The sequence below is a fragment of the Halictus rubicundus genome, chromosome 8 (genome assembly GCF_050948215.1).
Source record: "Halictus rubicundus isolate RS-2024b chromosome 8, iyHalRubi1_principal, whole genome shotgun sequence".
Taxonomy (NCBI): domain Eukaryota; kingdom Metazoa; phylum Arthropoda; class Insecta; order Hymenoptera; family Halictidae; genus Halictus; species Halictus rubicundus.
In genome coordinates this window covers 4,394,887-4,416,358 of record NC_135156.1, presented here as the reverse complement: position 1 = coordinate 4,416,358, position 21,472 = coordinate 4,394,887, and the positions used below count along the sequence as shown (strand labels likewise).

Sequence of the window (21,472 nt, the reverse complement as noted above, 5' to 3'; positions counted from 1 at the left end):
GGGGGTCGTGAAGCGGCGCCGTGGAAGAAGTTGCCCAGGCTTGGTGTACAATAATTTATCGAAGTTAATGGAGGTCATTTTGTGCACTTCTTAGAACAAACTTTCTTCACTGACTTCTCTATCGTAGTTATTATTACTTAATTATATCAATTCCCATTTATTTTTGATACTTGGTCACGCGAAGATCACGATATCATAGGTCATTGGAATCATCTTGACCTCGGCTAGAATGTAACGTAATAAGAATATACCATCTTAATTTTAGAAAAAAACATCAGTGACCTTGGAATATCGAAAAATGTAACCTTGAGAAAAAATCTTTGCTCGACACAATTTTTTTGCCCCTTTAAACCTAATCATGTTCTCTTTATTACTCTTTTCTATTATCAATAATAAGCGAGGTATTTAAGATGCTCAAGTTAAGTGGAACACCTTATATGTATTATACAATGCACGAGGATTAATGCAGTTCCACATTTTTCTGTTTTCGATCAGCAGAAGGACAACGAGGTGATAACAGTCAACACATGTTTTTGAAAACAAAGTTCACAAAGAAATATTATAACTCATGTAATTTTGTCTATTGTTACTTGAAAAAATGACTTATGTATTCCAAATACTCGAAAATACATGTGCTAAATCTTAATGCAAAATCTTCAATAGTTCTTCCGAAAAAGTTCCTAAAAATTAGTAACAAGACGGCCTCAAAAATCAAAATACCCCTTTAACACTAGGTTTACGGAGCACTAAAAGTGACTATTTTACATAACTTTCTAAAAATAACAAGAATGTGTCTATCCAAATATGTTGCCTTTTATTTTCAAATATATACCCAAAGAAATAAATTTGTTAAATAATTCCTCATGGATGCATCTTTAAAATCTCAATATTTGTAAAATAAAAATATTAGAACCCGTCTTTTTTACGTGTTCCGTAAATCCAGAAAGAAGATGAAACCTCAATTACAGGAAATGCAACTCTCGAATACGTTAACGTTTTATCTACCGAAAGCCTGTTAATAGCATTTTCAAAGGAAAGCTTAAAAATGTTTCTTTCATAATAATCTCAAACGAAATTATTAGATTACGATGTATGTAGTAGATAACTTGTTGGTTCACTATAAAAATTGCTATTGCTGTTGAATGATCTTCAAAAATAAAGAAATAATTGTGGATAATATGTTTGGTATTCGAACAACCTAGAATTCATTCGTGTAAACTGTACGCGAACGTCAGATGCGAAAAATAGATAAACGTACGAATAAACATACTAATAAGTTCTTCTTAGGATTATTGAAGTGAAACTTTTAAAATGATGAGGTTGAGGTATCGTGTTGTTCAAGGCTTGCCTGTGCGCGTGTCAATATAATATCCTGCAAGGCATAGTCTTCGAGTATTACTAGTTTGTGCGAAAACACACGCGACGAAATAACGGTAAACGATTCGATGAACGTTTCTCCGGTTTCAAAAACCGCAGAGCGATAATGCCGCTTCACTTCTCTGCAACAAATTTTGCGGTAAATTCCCTAACATTCAGGTTCACGATTAATTTGACTACTACTATACGTAACCCCAAAGCAAACAAATTATAGTGGCCATGTTTCCAATTCATTGTTTCTTTGATACATCTCGATATATGTCCAACTCTCATATTCGTGCTCTTCGGGTCAAAAATCAGCTACGACATTTTTTGGTGAATAAATCAACGATAAATTTGAAGATTCGAGTCTCTCGGTTGTACGATGTTTCTGGGAGCCGTTTCATTAAGCTTTGAATGGAAGGTGGATTGTCATAGTAATATAAAGTCTCCAATGAGAGCTTTATTTACATGACCTAACTTGTTCGTCATTATTATGCTATAAAACAGTGAAAAAAGTGAATTCAGTGAAGTCAGCTATGAGAAATTTTTTCCAATGTTTTGACAGAGGTTTCAACCTATATTATTTTCCCACCTGTTACATTATGCGACAATATCACAGAAGAAAATGATCAGTGTTCCTCGAAAGGAGAAGCTTCGAAACGAGTGTAAATTTATTTCTGTACTATTATTTTTTCCAAAATTACCACCAGTCAAATACCGACAATTTTTCCAAAATCGGAAATTCAAACAGTTTTTGGACACACTGTATCTCTTCGCGAAAGTGAAATTTATTTTCTGGTCTCGTGAATTAGGACAGTTAAGAACCGTCTATTAAAAATATTGCCCGATTTCAAGCAACGTTAATATTACTTAAAAAAAAACGTTGGGTTAATGATAAAGTGAGATAAGACTTGGGGATTTGTAAGAGGAAAGGGAAAAAGTCGACTTATCGAAAAAGCTTACATTTGCTAGCCAAGCTGCTACGTAATGAGCGACGCAACAGACGATTCTAGCGATATACAGGGTGTGTCGCGTTGAGTTTGTTTGAATAATAAGCGTCGAATGCCCCAGCAAAACGAATTTCTAGGTAAGAATTTGTTTGAATAACGCGTCGTTTCCGAGATGATAGAATTTGAAAATCTGCCGGGTGCATGAGAATTTACGACCACACATACGGTGATACAAATATAGTGTCTCCGTCAAATGATGCCAAACTTTAGTTTCTCAGTGTCGGGCATCAACAAATCTAGCAGTGATCTATGTCTACCTTTTCGAGGAAGAACATTTGCCATAGTTCACATAATTGTGTCTTTTCTGCATTCTTGTAAATAATATCAACAGATTCCATGATTATATTGTTAGATATTACCAACTAGACGGCGGATTGCATACATTCGTGGCAAAATTTAATAGATCAGACGTGAAATAGTAAAAGTATTCAATGGATTTAAAAACACTGTTGTGTTATTTTCAATGAATTCGATTAATTAAAAAAAGAATCGACTGTGTATGTTGGCCTTGTATCTTGCAACTATGCAGACAACTATTATCTTGCATAAAACTCCGCAGCCTATCAATGACCATTCTGTGTATGAAATTTAATTACATAAAGATAAGATTACAAATCGAAATTTGTTAAAGAATAATGACAAACTGTTTAGTAAGATAATATGCATTTCGGATTGCTCGAATAGTGAACACTACATTCGACAAAAAGTAATTAATTACCTGTTGCAATTAATAATTAAGCATCGAAAATCCCTCGTGAATGCCTGGTTCCATCACCTAATTTAATAGTATTCCTCTATCGTCTAGCCACACGCAACGAGGGTATTGCTTCAGAGGTTGCTCAAGTTTCTCAAAAGGTCATCAAGTTTCGCCGACAATACACAGTGCACACAAATGAATCACTCGGTTATTATCAGGTTACTTTAGCAGTTTTGTACACAAGTGTAATTTGCATTACAAACACGTACACAAATTTTCCTAAACGCCTTTCCGGAAAACTCACTGTTCCATACATTACTGACTAGACTGCGGATTTTATGCATTCATGGCAAATAGGAATAGGTGAAATATAAAACAGTAAAAACAGTTGAATATTCTAGAGACACTGTTATATTATTTTCAACCTTTCGTTTACTTTTTTATTTAATTTCTACAATACTTGTTGTTTAATTAAGTCAATTGAAGTTATTACATTATCTTAATTGTTCAAACATTTTTAAAAAAGCAACACGTTGTGGCATGCACTGAACCAGAAAGTGAAAGTATTTTAGACCTGAAGGAAATTATAATAAAAAGTGCAAGAACACCGAAATGAAAGTGTAAATAGTTACAAAAATTTACCATTAATTTGCCATGAGAACGACCATGACAACTATGTCTAAATCAACTATGTATAAATGATCATCTTGAAATAACAAATTGCTATTAATAAACAATGATTTGTAATACATTGAAACATTAACAAGTGTTAATCCCTTTGTTATAATCTATATATGTTACTCTATCATCTCTTACTCTATGTTCACTAATGTACTCCACCTATAAACGATAGTATACATTGCAATATTTGTTGCATCACTCGAATATTCAACGTCTAAGTGCTCATGTCACTTAACGCTGGCATTGAAAAAATATTACTACAAAAAATATTAATATTAAAGCCATTTAACGAAACGCTTCGACTCAATATTTAGAGTTGTTGATTGAAAGAAAGTATTATCACCGCGTGGTATGTCATTAAATGCTCAAATGTATTTCTGAATTTGATAGGAACTTATACAAACAGCAAGAAGGTTATTTAAATCGGTTCGCTTATTTAATTAATTGTACGATAAAAATATAGAATACTCCTCCGCGATAATACGATCAAAAAGCGGATGATAGATAAAGAGAAAGTACATCAAAAGTACAAAATTCAAATTTTCTATATCACGCTCCGTTTTCGAATAATTCCAATTTAAACATTCAATACACATTCGCTAAAAAAAAGTGAAACATCTTCAACGTTCTATTTGGCAAAAACAAACCTTTCCGAAAATTCTATCCCAGATTTATGCTACCCCTGCGACTTTCAGAAAGATTACCTGTTGAGTATACCACGAGTAATGGACCACCGTGTATAAGGTTTTCCGTCGTCTAGATCAAATGAGTCATATCAAACGCCCAGTGAACCGAGTATGAAAATTGAGTAGGCCTAAGTAGATTTGTAAATCGACTACTGGTTTGATGGAGTAAATATTTTGAATAGTAGATGTTCGTTGACTTACCGGGCTGAAGCAGTGTCGGAACAATTGATGAATCATTTGGCGTATTCGATAGTGTGTACTGAGTATGACTGTGAAACTTTCACCAATGAACTCGCGAATGACTAGAAAATTAAGAAAACTACAAGACAAACGATAGCGACCGGTCGACAGACCGCAAGGAACTGGCCAGTGGCCGCGACCCCACCATTGCGGTACACCGTCGCTGAGGACGCCAACGAATGTAAACATCGCCACAGCTGATCATTCTGACATACAGGGTGGTCTACTAGAAACTACCAACGAAGTAACGTTCGGTGATGGAGAAAAGTATCGGCGCGGTACGAAATTCTACATACAAACACACTAACACCGGACAGTAGCTATATCTTTAGCATTTAAAACCTTTCTGAGCTGTCACACCGCACAAGTTGAAGAGGAACTAAAGCAAACAATAATCACGTTTCAACGCGTTCCTTTCGCGTGTGCGCAGCTAGAGAGATCAGTTGATTGTTATGGCTGACAAGAATCTGGTGCATCATACAAATTATAAACTATTATATCGATTGGGTTGAAATTGAGAATTAAATGAATTCATAGATTTATTTAATAATTTATTTTTCATTCTGTTGTGTTACTTTATGCCACTTTTGAGATAACTTATTGTCTTATTGAATAAACCTATGAATATCTTAATATTATCAAATATTAATTTAAAATTAATTTAATATATTGTTTCTAATTCATGGAATTTTAATTTAAGAACTAATATTCATTTTTTGGTCATGAGACATGTGAGTTGTATCATTTCATCTTTTGATAAGTATTTTTTTTTAATTGTCTTTTATACTGCGCATGAAGCGTATTAGTCTTAATGAGAAAATTTTTCTTTGATGGGTTCACTGTCTCTTAGTATCGGACTGAACAATTTCCCCTATTACCCTATTTTTGTACTACTGTTTATTATTCCGGTTTCAGCGATTAAAAAATAATAAGAAAGAAGGTTAAAGGAAAAATTTTAAAAATAAGGCACAAATTGCTATAACACTAGAACTGAGGCAGACGAACCCCAGGGGACAATCTGCATACTTTGTTTAGAAAATAGTGAAAAAGATTGGATCCAATGTTCAAGCTGCCAAAATTGGGCCCACGAAGCCTGTTACGATATCCTGAAATGTTTTGACCATTATATTTGCGATTATTACCAACTATACCTATTAGTAATTTTTACTGCGTCCGGTGGTGGGGGACATTTCATGATTTCTTAAAATCACGTAACCAAAAATGATATTGTAACAATGAGTTAGCTCTTAACTATGTAGTATCTTTTTATGGATGGCACGTTAGCCGAAACTGAAAACATAGTGTTGAAAAACGTTCTTTCAGCTATAAATATACAGTTGGAAACTCTTAAAAAGACGATAACTTTTTAAATATCAGACAATACGACGTGGATTTTTTTTTTCTTTTGTTGAGAAGTTAGAACAATTACATGATTGGAAGCGTGGGGGGTGCCTGCCGTCGGAAAATTGGCGAATAACGTCGTAGAAAAGAAAGGGTAGAGTGGAAGACAACTCTTAATCTGGCGACAGTGTACCGTACCGTATGCAATGCATGATAGTAACACACATCATCAATTAGGTACACGTGTACCAGATTAATGTTTAATTACATTTTTCTCTAAGATGAAAACAACGTGATATCGTTGTTTCCGATTTTCGTGACTTATTTATACCACGAATTTTGGCCCACCCTGTATAGCGATCACAGCGGTTCTGATGTCTTAAATCTTTATAAAAAATCATTTTCACTAATCGCGTCAAGTATCTGTTGCGATTCAATACGCCACCCTCTAAACTTTCATTTCATATGTGGAAATAAGTAGAAGTGTAATTCTATGAAAGATTTATGCAACATAACACAAAACCCGCAAAAAAATTGCTCTTTGTTCAAATTACAGGTCCATTGTTAAATCGTAGAATCACGCGATCACATTTCTACTGAATTGTTCGTAGCACACATTAAAATATTGGCAGCTCGATAAAATTTGGTATACTGATACACAAGAGCATAGAGAAGTGACCCACAGAGGTATTAAATCTTATCTATTGCCGATGCAAAAATACCAGTGGAGCCCGGTTTCTTTTCAATAACACAAATTTATAATTAATACTGCACAAATCTAATGTAATATTTTTTATCGTACGTAAAATTCTCTAGGTTGAATATTTTGGTTTCCGGAATACATAATGCTAAAATATATAGGAGATATTATTACTCTAAACAACAAATGAGATCTTTTTTTATACGAAAATAAACAGAAAACGAATGAAGAGAGAAGATAAATCATACGCACATCACAATACTTGTTCACAATATCTAAAATTGACCATCTAATTGAAATGACTATATATGAATAAAAATTCGCAGTCTGGTCAGAGTATAAATCTGGAAAAATTGGAGGGAAAGAGACAACAATCGTGATCCCGAAATGGGTAAAAGATTTAAAAAATGTGAAATTTTTAATAAACAAATTCTAAAAGATAAAAATCTTAAAATTGGAAACAGTATCGAACCAATAACTACACTGTAGTTAATTGTAAGTATACCACAACGATGTCAAAAGAAATAATGTACGAGTACGACAACTTCTGTGTACGACACTACATGAGATAAAATTAATTTATTCTCGTTATTAATTACTCAATTTTGTGAAAATGTCAGCATCGTAACTACTTTTATTGGCACATAAAGGTCACAAAAATCGTACTGATCCACGTTGGAATAGGACAAATAAAAAAGTGAACTTCAAAAAGACATAATTTGTTCTTAAATTTGAATACATTTCAATAATAGTGCTTCAACAAACTGATTTTGTAAAATTAAATATTTTATACGCAACAACTTATATATATGTAATTATAGGAAATTATAGAAATTGTAGTAAACTAACATTGATAGAAAACATTTTGATAACGTAATATAAATATATATATCTATATAAATTTATTTGCATTACATTATCAAAATGTTTTCTGTGTTTTCAACGTTTTTATTGCACGATTTATGAACACGTCGACCCTTCCGTATTATTCGAGGTTTCGATTATCCGAGGTAAGTCCACATCACCTGGGACAATCGTGACTCTACTGCAATTGCATTTATTAGGACAAAGTTGACCTTGAAATCTTTGAAGATTCTTCATCTACAAAATAGTGATTACAGTCAAATCTCAATATAATGGATTAACTCGGACAAAAAAGGTGACCGTTCGATAATAAAATAGATTTTTCGCATGCACACATTAAAAAATTGACAAATTAGTTTAAAAATTGAGCATCAAAAGTTGAATTTCACAAAAACATTTTCACTTATTAATTCTAACGATCGCAGGGCGGGACATTCTCCACACAACAGTTTTATCATTTTAATCGATTGCAAACCGTACTTTCATATAAGACTATAAATCAGGAAAATAAATATAAAAACATATTCTACCTTACATTAAATGCTACATTTACATTCAATATTTATTTAAACAAAATATGCACTTTTACTGTATTGCTATGCTATTTCCTTCTTGATCCTATACAACGTTTGTGAATAAACCTTTTCATATCCCCACAAATTACGAAAATGATTAAAGTGATCAAACTTAGTGGCCCAGCCTATGTGTGGTCTCAGCGGAAAAGCAAACACACAGTCTGCGGAAATAGTGCGCGTAATATTGGCCACCCGATAAGTAGTAGTTTTCAAAAAAAGTCCACCTACAGTGGATATGGAGAATGACAAACTATATAAATATTTTTATTATTTTTCTTTTATTTATTGTCCTTGTGTTAGGCTTTCAACTATTATAAGCTTAGTTAGCAATACAATAAAGATATAGAAAATTATAAAGGGACAATTTTTCTTTGGTATAGCGTTAATTTGTACTATATTCTTAATCCTATTTCCTTATAGTTATTTTATTACTATTGTCTAATATCACATTCCCTTAGTTGAATCTACATTAACTTATTGTTGTAAACAGAGTATTTAAATTATCATTGCACTTTGAACAAAGTAATGTAGTCTTCTTACACCATTTGTTTGCATTTAACCATGCATTTGTTTGCATAGTGGATCTTCAATGTATACTTGAAAAATGCCATGATTCAATTAAATTGTATTTAATATTCATCTCTACCAAAATGGTAAACAGGAACGCAGTGAGATTGTAACATTCCATCTAAATCCACAAATGGTAATACAATTTTCACGTAAAGGTTAATCGTGAATGTCGTATGTTTTTGGCCTAATTTCGAAGTACATCAGGCAATCTTTTGTCTACATATGTACTGTGACATTCTCTCTACTGTTTGAATTTTGCAACGCTTTCTTTCTGTCAGACTTGCAAACTGTATAAGCAATTACGTATATTGTACGTTCGAGCAATATTACAATCGTTAATAATATATATAATAATATGTATTACAATATGTGTAAATTAAATTTGCGGAAATAATATACAAAAAAAAAACGCTTTGCAATTGACATAATTATTTAAAATGAGCTATGCTAACAAAGTAATATTAAACAACAACTTTCCTGAATAATTGCATTTTATGTATATTAATCGTTACATTACTATACTATTGAACGAAAGAAAACAATTGATAATATTTACATAATGTACATAAACAAAAAATTATTTCTTACTTAATTTATAAATATCACATTTTTTCCTAATGTGTTCAATTTTGATCACAAAAAGGTCTTATTTCGCATTAGTAATGTGTTTCATATAAGTACATAAAATATCTGATATGTAAATAACATATTTCCCAAATTCAAAAGTTAACAACTTTTCCTCATGAAATTTATACTAAAAATTTTTAATTATTCAAAATTACAAATAATAAATTCTTCCTAAATTGACGTTACTAGTTTTCTTTATTATTGCATTAATATTCACAAGGAATGTTTGTACAACCCCTTCCAGAAAGTTTCCGATTGGAGGCATTGATACGGAATTTACAAAAAATTTACAGAACGAAATTTACAGAAAGCTTATTATAGAATAAAAAACAACAAAATAACATAAGCTTCCATTTATTATAACAAAGAAACAAAAAAATAAATAAAGCGTTACATGGAAAAAAGTTTCCGATTACTAGGACTGTTGAAAAAAAGTTTCTGATCACGACTTGAATCAGTAGAAACGTAGAAGCTCCTTGAAACGTAAACACCAGAGGAAACCACAGAAACGTAAATACACGGTAATCATCTCTGAAATATCAGTTCGTAGTACTGTTCCATTCAGTACATACGTAAGTTAAAAGTCTGTAATATGCCATCGCACAAGTTGTATTCAAACGATATAAAGTTAAGAATAATTGAGCTTCTTAAGGAGGGTAATACTCAAAAAAGGTGGCACAGATTATAGGATACAGCCAAAGTACTATGAATGATTTAAAGAAGAAGTATGAAGAGACGGGACGTGTATTAAACCTCAAGAAATGTGGCCATCCTCGTGCAACATGTACACAAAACAATAGGAAATTGCGTAATATTATTTGAAAAAAATAGACGATTGAAAAAAAATCGTCTACACGAGATGGGTTTAGCCATAAAGCTAAAACGAAACCTTTCCTAACAAAAAAGCCTAAAAAAGGAGCGAATACAGTGGTGTAGGGACCATAAAAATTGGACAGTGAAGGACTGGTGCAAAGTAATATTCAGTGTTGAGTCACGTGTATGCATTTGAACTGATGATGCCTCAGGAACATTCGTGTGGCGAATGAAGAATAAAGAAGTTCAACACACTATACGACAATCATGGGAAGAAGTCTCACCTACAGATTGTAAAAATCTTATCGATTCCATGCCACAACGTATTAAGGAAGTTATAACAGAGAAGTCATTAATATAACAAGGAAGTTATTAGTAACTCGAATCGGAAACTTTCTTCCAGCAGTTCTATTAATCAAAAACTTTTTTCCATGTAACATTTTGTTCGTTTTCTTGTTTCTTTGTTATAATAAATGGAAACTTGTGTTATTTTGTTGTTTTTTATTCTATAATAAATCTCTTTTAACTTCCTATCAGTTTTAACTCCAGAAAGTAATATTTTATACTTCCAAAACATGAATGTTTTCTGTAAATTCCATATCAATACTTCCGATTGGAAACATTTTATCAGAGGTTGTAGGTGATACTGATTTTACATCCGAACTTTTGTTAAAATTTTTATTATAGCAATGTTGAATTTCCACTAACTCAAAGCCATTGTTTGTAAGAAGACATGTAGATTTTAATAAATTTCTCATGGTTTGTTGTCTAATGGTCTATTTCTTATGGTCTAATATTCTAATATATATATATTCTAATTCTTATTCTTATGGTCTAATGGTTTATTGAAAACCATTTGTGTAACCCTTTACAATCTACTTACTATAGCATAAGGCTAATGGCTAATTTAAAGTATTATGAATTTCGTCATGGTTTGTCGTAAGTACTGAATTAATGTTAATTTAATCCAAAATAATAGGATTAAACTAACATATGAACTTGAATTGTATATTTAAAAGAAACAAAACAATTATAAATATATATGTACATCAATGTTTCCAAATGTTGTATACATACTATACTGTGAATTATTATAGGTTCAAGGTAATGTCTGCAAATTTCTCTGCATATAAGGATGATTTATTAAAGATAATTATTTTTTACAACTCTTAGAATGTAGTTTGACTTATGTAAAATTCCTCTTCCTGGTTCTGTATATCTATGAAAAGTAGTTAATTATTTACTATAAAACCATTCCGTTTTGCTGTGAATAAATATAGGGTCAACTGTTTGATTATTTATAAAACAATGTCAAAACGGCAACATACTTGGAAAATTGTATTCAATACTTTGTAAAACGACCTTTGTTTTTAATTACAGTGAATATTCTACTTAAAATTATCGAGTTTATATTATTATTATATTCTAATGCCGCACAGTGGTCCGGGAATCCGCTTTTTGTGGCCAAAACTCAATTTTTAGACTTTCATATTTGTACAAAATTTTTTTCTCTCAAATAAAGACCCTTTAAACGAGCTGATATAGTGATTAAAGTGCAAAACTATAAAATTGGAATTACAATTAAATAGTTTAATTATTCCTTACACAATGCTGAAATGCAAATTTGTGCTACATTTTCATATCCGTGAGCAGATATATTTCAGTTATTTAATGGTGATATAAGCATGTTTGGATCAATGTAAGAAGACTATAAAGTTAAGTACAATGTAAACTTTAAGAAGAGTTCTAGAAAAATGCTTAAAAATGCTAGCCTTCAGATTTGTTTTTTTTCTGAAAGCTTAGGACTTCAACATGGACAAATGTAAATTTTAGTTACAGTTTCCTGCAGATTTTAATTCTACGCGTATTTCAACAAGCAGACGTTCGACGTAAGTATTCACTCTGATGCTACGTTCTGAACGTGTCACTGTTTTTCAAATATTTCCGAATTTTCGATGATCTTACAAAAAAATGTTTTCAACCTCAATTATTTAAATATTAACATATTTTTTTACTTCATAATATTCTAACTAGTATCGAGACGAATTCAACGACCTATAGTAATATAACATTAAACCTTGAAATAACGCTACAATAGTTTTGGCCACGAAGAGCGAGCTCCTGGATCACTGTGTGCAGGCATCACACTTTTCATTCAAAGTTCAATAACTTCGCTAAAAAAGATCGTACAGCGTTCATCGAGGAGTCATTTTAAAGATGAAACTCCAATCTTTCAATCTGCGTTAGTTTCATTTATTAACAACATTTTTTAACGTCTGAATTTGCAACATTTTCGAAACAAAGAAGTATGTTCACTTTCACAGCATGATCCACAGCAGAAAAAACTTTGTTGAGAAAAACAAACGATAGGTTTCGAAAGTAGACGGTCCAAGTTTTAAAATGAGATAAGAACGAACATTCTACGACAGTTTTTCATGAAGTTGCAACACTTTGAACATGGGCAATTTTTGAACAAAAATTTAGTGACACTTTCATTTTCCAGAATAAGTGTCACTTTGAACTTATAATTCTTCACAACTAAATGAAACGCTCTGTCGGTAAATAATCAGTTATGTCTTTCGGCATTGCAAATTGCAAAATGATTTATACTGAAATTAAGACATGTTCTAAGGACTGCAAAAAAAATAATTGTCTGTAATAAATCATCCTTGTATTCAGAGAAATTTGTGGAAATTGCCTTGAACCTATAATTATTCACAACACTGTATATGTTCCCAAAAAATATAGAACTTATTCATCTTTGATTCAGAAATATCAGGTACACCAAATTTGAAAGATCATTATTCAGATAAAAATATCATTTGCTAATGACAATTTGTGTTTGATAATGCTTTTCTATAACAATTCACATTTTCCTTAAGTGGTTCTATACCCATTGTCCATACCACTGATGAGTCTGTGTTGATGGTCACTTTAGAACAATTATCATATGTGTTCGAAGAACTTACCAGACCTCCAAACTGCATAGGTGTATTGTCTGGAAAGTAAATAATTTTTTGTTTCGCTATGTAATGTACAAAGTTTAGACTGTACTATATCTTTGTTCTGTAATATTCACTATGTGCTTCTTATAGTTTCTCATTCTAAAATCAATTCCGGTAGCAAAATTGTTCTACCACATACCGTTTTCAAAAAACAACAATTTTTATAAGAATGTATAATTTATATAAAAAAAGAAACTCCATAAGATTCGCCTAATGAATATTGCAGAACAAGAAAAAAAGTTTTAGATTTGTAGGACTGTCATTTATGTATGTTACCTTGAACACAGAAAATAAATGTATGTTTCTGTAAATTAATTTGCAAGGATATAAATCTAAGTAGGTAATCTGAGACTAACAACGATTTCGTGTAATAATTCTTGTATGTGTGATAATGAACAAATAAAGAGGCTTACTTAAATTCCATTTTAAACCAGTTGTGCTTATATGGTTAACAGGTGAACCAACTGGTAAAAGTCCACACCAACTATTACTTTCTACCAATATATTAGGAATTGTTATACTATGAAATCCTGGCTTCAGAATCCACGTTAATGAATTATTAGCAACTTGAATAACCTAAGGTAAATAAAATTGAATAAATAAATCTGCAAAATAATATAGATAGTATGCTATATTTAATTAATACATTAATTTTCCTCAAATTTGTTTGGTATCATATATAGCTTAGATACTAATCTGTGACTATCCAAAAAAACAAATTTGAGTTTGCAGAGTAATTACGGTGTAGATAATAGAAGTTGTGGTTTTAGAAGCAAGAAAATATCGAGAATACAAGAATACTCGAATCTATCAAATGTAATTTGTGATTTTTAACTGCACTAACTGAAGATCAACATGTACTTTTGTTTTCATCATTTTTGTAAATAAAATAGTAAATATTTTCTTTAGCAATTGTATAAAGAGATGTTTTACAGTCCTTCAATATATTTACCTATGCCTAATTATTTTCTAGTAAAATTCATGAAAAAATTGTTTAAAAACTTTTTCCATTCAAATCGACATCAAATTAAAATCAGAGCAATTTAAGAATTGTCTTAACATCTACAAAGTTGCATAAAAAAAGTAAGAAAATATTGTTACCTGAATCTCACCAATAAGTTTATCACTTTTATAAAGCGTATTGATATTTGCAAGAATATGATCGAATCTTCCTGATGAATCCACGAATGCATATATTGCTTTCAACTGCAAGCAACAATCTTTGTTATTATCTGACATTATTTACTACAAAAAAATTTTATAAGATACCATTATTACATTTATGTTTTTTTGGTTGGCGTATTGTTTCAACTGAAACAAAGCTTTCGTATAATCTGAATGATCCTGGTCAGGCGTCTCAATTATCATTGAACCCATGGATTTTAATTTTTCAACAATTTCAGGTGAACAACTATCCATGTCACCAGTAATTAGATTTGGTACGTACTGAGAATGTTTTCCATCTAAAAGATCTATATTATGTGTTTCCAAGTAATGCAACCACCTGTGAGTTCCACCATCAACGGTAACCTTAATCTGAGCTGAATAATATGTAAATAGTTACTCGTAAAATGACATATAAAACAAGAAATGTTAAAGTAGTTAGAAGAAATAAACACACCATTTAAGTGAACTATAATTTGTATTGCGGCAGCAAGACAATTATGAAGAAAATACTTTTTTTTCTGTTAATTTATACATATAATATACTATTTGAAAAATATGTTACTCATAGCTTAGAGACACATATAAACGGAATACTTCTCAAACGTTATGGAAAGTTTAAAACTTACCATTCTCCCAAATTCGAAGTAAAATATCATGATCCCAATGAAGTGGGCGATTCAATATAATTACAGCGTATTCGTTCTTTACACGACATTGAAATACCTTAAGAGGGTCCCACTGTGATTCACTTAAATTCGATTTATCTTGCATAATTAGACCTAATTTATATCTCCTAAAAACTGGTAAAATTTGAAGAAATGAGTTGGATTAGAGGGTATAAACTTTTCAGTTTATGTTAATTTTTTAAATGCATGAATTATTTAACATTTTTAACAAAAATGTATGTAAGTAAAGTTAACTATGCAACGTTCACTACATACTTCTATTTAAAGACTTACATAATAATTGCCAGGTTCTATTCGTGACAAAGCTCAACTTCAAAATACTCGCTCTAAGATTAAACATAACTTATATGCATGTTGTATATCCGTATATAATCTGTATTAATGGAGACAGTGATAATTAAGTAGGGAAAAGACAATTTTTTTCATATTTTATTGATGCTTGTATCCCAGATTATCGAAGGTTACTGGAACCATTTACGATAACCTCTTCTGTGGAAGGACAGTACTGTTACACTTGAAGTGTACATTCAACCATTGGAACAATAATTGACATTGTTTTTTATTTAAACTTCTGTTTTTGTAGTTTTGTTTTCACTCAATTTATTAATACATGTAAAAAGTATATACAGAGAGGACATTTTCTCTCTACATAGTATGTATTTGTTTAACTTGTAATCATTTCGTATGTGCAATGTAATAACAAACTTTTACATACTTATTCATAGTTTTATTTGTTTATACCTGAAATATTTGAGAAATTTATTTTATGTCTTTTTACTATTTCTTGTATTTGCAACATTCAATGAAAATTAGGTGATAACTTTATCATTACATTTACGATTCATTTTAATGATTATAGATATTACTGTATTATAGAATCTATTAACCAATGAATATACTTGTAAATAATAAATATACATTTCTATAGCATTATATTTCATAAGTATTACTTCCGTCATGTGTTATCTAGAGAAAAACCGGCGCGTATATTTATATGTAACATAACATAACAACATAATAACAGAACATAATAACATGTGTATTATCTTAGACCATATAAACGTATAGCAGAGAGAATAGGAGAGTGCTCACGCCCGGGTTTTCGGCGTTCCCGATATAGTGCTGACATCTGCTCAGCCTTAGCATGGCACAGAACCGAGCAGCTTTTAGCATAAAACCGAACGCACATTATTTTTTTAACCAGGATTAGAACATACAGCTTAATTGTTTTATATGAAATATGTAACTAACATGTAAATCTTGTGTACAAAATCTCTAATTAATATAAATTAAGTATAATATTAATTGTAATGATACGTATTTTATTTTTTCCAATTTTTTAGTTGCAAACTCTAGTTGTAAAGACTGAAAAACACAGAAAAATTCGAACAAATACAGAATTCATATCGAAGTTTAAAAGCGACCATCCTGAATATTAATTTAATAATGAGCTATTGTCATCAACACTATCTTAAATTTTTTCATATATTTAGCTACAGCACGATACTTTTGTTTATTTCTTTTCTTATTGTTGAAAGCACTGTAGGTAATCAATAATAGGAACAAAATTATGTCATCCTATAACAATAACAATACAGTTCTAAACAATGAATTTATTCGCGTATACATTACATTTATAAAGTACATAATATTTAGCTGTTTACAATTGTTAACATTTTGAATTTTGCAGTTAAACATATTCTTTATTGTACGTTCAGTTTCATTAATTTATTATTTATACCCAACATAAAGTTTAACTAATCATAATCCAAATTAGCATTTGAAATCGTTGAAGCATTTTAGAAAACAATATTCTATTGTATTCGCGAGACTGCAGTGACTATATACAGTTATTTTTAATTTTAATTCCTACCACTAAGGATGCTGTCAACAGATTTTAGTTCCAGTTGGTAATACAGTATGTGACACGAAAATGGTAATGAGGTTACGTGACCCCAAAAAAGTGGGCCACAAAAATACATTGGATGATAGGTCTATCCTATACCTCGTCTGTGATAATATAATTTCCTTTAATAACCGTAATCAAATTGAATTTATAAATTATAATTAACCCTTGCTACTTTCGAATTATTTCTAAAATGAATTTAACATACTTCTTATCATATTTATTACTATGATTGTCTTTTAAATGGATTTTAAACTTTAATTTATTAATTTTGAAACCCTGAAAATTAATAGTAACGTCTACAGAAAATGAAAAATGTTTGATCACATTTAAACGCTAATCTTTTATTGGTTCTTTATCTCCACCGGTACACTCATTTCCGTTAAGCACGAACGATATTTGATTTGATGCTTGTACTTTGTATCACAGAGTAGGTCTTCTATATCCATCTATATCCTAGCTGGTCCTACATAGTGGAATCATCTCGAATACCATTTACAGGTTAGAGTAATAATTGTGCTCGTGCACAGTGAATGAAATTAAAAAAGCCGTGAAATTACAAACAAAATTGTAAAAATGGTAAGTAACCACTAAAGTTCTCATTAGAACGGAAATGTAGGTGTCTTTTTAGTTTACTAATTTTAGCACACCTTCACATTTTCAATTCCGCTATAAGCCGCTTTCTGTCTATAATGACAGAATATAGAAAATGTTTCCTGTGCGCGCGATCAATAGATTTTTTTATGATAAATAAAGCTAATCAAATATATTAAAATAAAGCGAAAATTAATACGTATGAAAGTATTCGTTGAATTATAAGTTGAGCAGTTCTAACCTTATATGGTGATTAATTTCTGCTTACACCCACGGTACACATATAGAACGAATCTCAATAATACAATATTACCTTTTACGTATATTTCACTAAACTGATTAGTTAATACTTGTTAGTATTTCAAATAGTGAAAGAAACAAATAAACAGTTTCATTGATAATTCATTTGTTTCTTTAAATGTGACAAATTTGTTAAGAAAACCTTAACTATTTCACGTACTCGAATATAATACAACAAAAATGGGAAGATATATGAGAGTACAGTATCTTTATTGTTACTATTACCAATAACAGGTAATAATATTCATATAATATATTTTATAGCAACCCCAAATAATATTGCTGAAGGAGGGAACAGATGCATCACAAGGAAAGCAGCAATTGATATCGAACATAAATGCGTGTCAAGTAGTAGTAGATGCTGTGAGGACCACCCTAGGTCCTCGAGGGATGGATAAACTTATCGTGGATCAAAATGGAAAAGCCACTATTTCAAATGATGGTGCAACTATTTTGAAGCTCTTAGATGTTGTCCATCCAGCAGCTAAAACCCTTGTGGACATTGCTAAGTCTCAAGATGCAGAAGTAAATATTAATTAATTGAAAATGTTATATATACATATATATTTATTTCGGCTTGATAGCCCAGAAATGGACTTAGTTTACAGTTGTACAATTTAGTTTAAAATCACTCATTCTCATGCCACTTGTATACTCACACTTACTTGCATACATTTTTACCAATATTCACATTAAACCTATTCCTAAACCTATACCTATCTTTATCTAATTTATCCTATGATTGTACAATATTCTGTGTTTATCTTTGGCTTATTGTTCGTTCCTAACACTTCTACGCTTATTTTCTATAAATCTCAACCAGTTGATCACTACTTTTCTTGTACTACCTTCTACTGGTAGAAGAACAATTATCTATTGTTTAACTTCTATTGTTCTTATCCCTTATTTTATGGCAGTCTTTCAATAGATGTCTATATTAACTCTGTAATGAACTTAAATGGTAGTATGCAAGTAAAATATTACCAGAACATTAACAGAGTATATCAACGAACTTGTAGACTGGTAACACATACAAGATATGAAGTTACCTCAATGTTGTTCGAACATCTTACTCAAATATTATGATTGTAGGTATTAATTTTGGTTTTTATGTGTAGGTTGGTGATGGCACTACAAGCACAGTCTTATTAGCTGGAGAATTTTTAATGCAGATGAAACCTTTCATCGAGGAAGGTGTACATCCCCGTATTATGATTAAATCTCTTCGTCTTGCACTTCAAGTAGCTATAGATATAATAAATGCAGTTAGTGTGAAGATTGATAAATCTCAAAAAACGAAACTAACAGAACTTTTAGAAGAATGCGCAGCTACATCTATGAGCTCTAAGTTAATTCATCAGCAAAAAGAATTCTTCAGTCGTTTAGTTGTGAAAGCTGTTATGATGCTCGATGATATGTTGCCCCTTAATATGATTGGTATTAAAAAGGTGATTACAAACAAATTTTAAACTAATGAGAAATTAGTAAAATTTGTTTAAACTTTACTTTATTCTGATGAAATATTTGATTTATAGGTGTCTGGTGGAGCTCTAGAAGATTCAGAGTTAGTTAAAGGTGTTGCTTTTAAGAAAACATTCTCATATGCTGGATTTGAAATGCAGCCTAAAAAATATAAGGACTGTAAAATTGCTTTATTGAATATAGAATTAGAATTGAAAGCTGAAAGAGACAATGCAGAAATACGAGTAGATAATGTTGTTGAATATCAAAAGATAGTTGACGCTGAATGGCAAATTCTATATAACAAATTAGATAAGATACACAAGAGCGGTGCTCAAGTTGTATTATCAAAATTACCTATTGGCGATGTTGCTACGCAATATTTCGCAGATAGAGATATGTTCTGTGCAGGCAGAGTTCCCGAAGAGGACTTGAAAAGAACCATGAAGGCTTGTGGTGGCTGTATCTTGACAACAGTACACGACATTAAAGAGTCAGATTTGGGCAAGTGTGAGATGTTCGAAGAAAAACAAATTGGTGGAGAGAGGTACTTAAATATATAGAATTTGCATATTCGCATGTTTAACTTCTTAACGGGTATTATTATAAAGTACTTTTTTCCAGATTTAATTTGTTTTACGAAGGAGTGCGTGCAAAGACATGTACATTTATACTGCGTGGTGGAGCAGAACAATTCTTGGAAGAAACTGAAAGATCTTTGCATGACGCGATAATGGTTGTAAGGCGTATGGTTAAAACTAATGCCTGCGTAGCAGGTGGTGGAGCCATTGAAATGAAATTATCGAAAACTTTGAGAGACTACTCTCGTGTCGTAGCAGGCAAAGAGCAACTGTTAATTGCGGCAATAGCCCGTGCTCTAGAAGTTATACCAAGGTATGACAATCTTGTTTCATTATTATTTGAATTATATAAAACATAATGATACCAATTTTAGGCAACTGTGCGATAATGCTGGTTTCGACGCAACAAACATTCTGAACAAACTGAGACAGAAACAACACAAAGGCATGTACAACTACGGTGTTGATATCAACACTGAAGATATTGGAGATAATATGGCAGCTTATGTATGGGAACCTGCTGTTGTAAAAATTAATGCGCTTACTGCAGCGACTGAAGCAGCTTGTCTTATTCTATCTGTTGATGAAACTATCAAGAGTCCTAAAAGCAGTCAGGATTCGCAACCTCAAATGGGTCGTGGTATGGGACGACCAATGTAAACTTGCTTTATTCATTGAACGAAAATGATAAGCTTGAGAATTTAATATTAATAATATTATTTATGCATATATGCATTGGATGTATTGGAACTAAACTGTTTATACTCTTATGAGCTATTATAACATCCCATACGATTTTTGCATACTTCTTTTCTTATATTATAATAATAGTCCTTATTAAACTTTGCAAGTATTTTAACATTTTGTCATTAAAATTGTACAAAATTCATATTTAATTGTATTTTGCATTTACCAAATTACAAAAACATGAATCAATTATATAGTTTTACTTTAAATGGAAAAATTAAACTAATTTTGTATGCTTGAAAATGTTTATGTATTGTATACCTGTTGTTATTATTATCAGTATCAATGTTCAAAAGCGATGATCATTTACTTATTTTTAACGTTTAATTGCTTAATCATTTTCACGGTATTCATAATACATTTTAATAGAGTAATATGTCACAGTATTCTTTTTTTCTTAAACATTTCACACATATGAAATGTTAAATACAACATATGCTTTCATACGCACATATTTTAAAAATATATTTTAATTAATTTTTATGAATTATTTGGTAACATTAAATACAATGCTTTCATTAATAATATCTCCAATTATGAATTATATGTGTATAAATTTTTATTGATTGACACTGACGATGTATCACTTGACACCTTGAAATCGAGCATTGGACATATCAGAACAAGTGCTGTGGCATCAATGAATGCTGATTCTTAAAGTTTAATTTACGACTTTTTTTATCTTGTCGTTCTACTCGTGCTGTCAAAACCGTTTCCAAGGTGTTAAATGATTACATTTTTATAATTTCTTAAATCGGTCACAATACCATACATATTTTAACCAATATTTTAGAAATGAACATGCCATAATTTTATTTGTATTGTCATACTCTTCCTAAAATCCATCTATATTTTTAAAACA

General features: G+C 31.0%; 3 protein-coding genes across 4 annotated transcripts in view; 1 reads left to right on the top strand and 2 right to left on the bottom strand.

Annotated features, from left to right (window-relative positions):
• Positions 1–4,796, bottom strand: part of Vha100-2 (V-type ATPase subunit a family protein Vha100-2) — a 78,534-nt gene extending 73,738 nt beyond the window's left edge. Inside the window, exon 1 of the mRNA XM_076791673.1 lies at positions 4,635–4,796. The gene's annotated coding sequence lies outside the window, so the exon portion shown is untranslated. The remainder of the gene's footprint in view (positions 1–4,634) is intronic.
• A 5,739-nt stretch (positions 4,797–10,535) lies between these two features.
• On the bottom strand, positions 10,536–16,032 carry LOC143356533 (thiamine pyrophosphokinase 1-like). Of its 2 annotated transcripts, XM_076792291.1 has the most exons (7): positions 15,854–16,032; positions 15,295–15,762; positions 14,962–15,135; positions 14,447–14,709; positions 14,270–14,374; positions 13,582–13,744; positions 10,536–13,161 (listed from the first exon to the last, which is right to left on the bottom strand). In XM_076792291.1, exons 2-7 carry the CDS (start codon positions 15,359–15,361, stop codon positions 12,989–12,991), a joined length of 945 nt encoding a protein of 314 aa, XP_076648406.1. In that variant the 5' UTR covers positions 15,362–15,762; positions 15,854–16,032; the 3' UTR covers positions 10,536–12,988. The 2 variants fall into 2 exon arrangements, with proteins under 2 accessions (XP_076648406.1, XP_076648407.1); XM_076792292.1 differs by having other exon boundaries at positions 15,295–16,032.
• A 1,327-nt stretch (positions 16,033–17,359) lies between these two features.
• Cct7 (chaperonin containing TCP1 subunit 7) lies at positions 17,360–20,853 on the top strand. Its single transcript, XM_076792290.1, has 6 exons — positions 17,360–17,506; positions 18,086–18,346; positions 18,940–19,269; positions 19,357–19,829; positions 19,907–20,176; positions 20,238–20,853. Exons 1-6 carry the CDS (start codon positions 17,504–17,506, stop codon positions 20,521–20,523), a joined length of 1,623 nt encoding a protein of 540 aa, XP_076648405.1. The 5' UTR covers positions 17,360–17,503; the 3' UTR covers positions 20,524–20,853.
• The last annotated feature ends 619 nt before the right edge of the window (positions 20,854–21,472 follow it).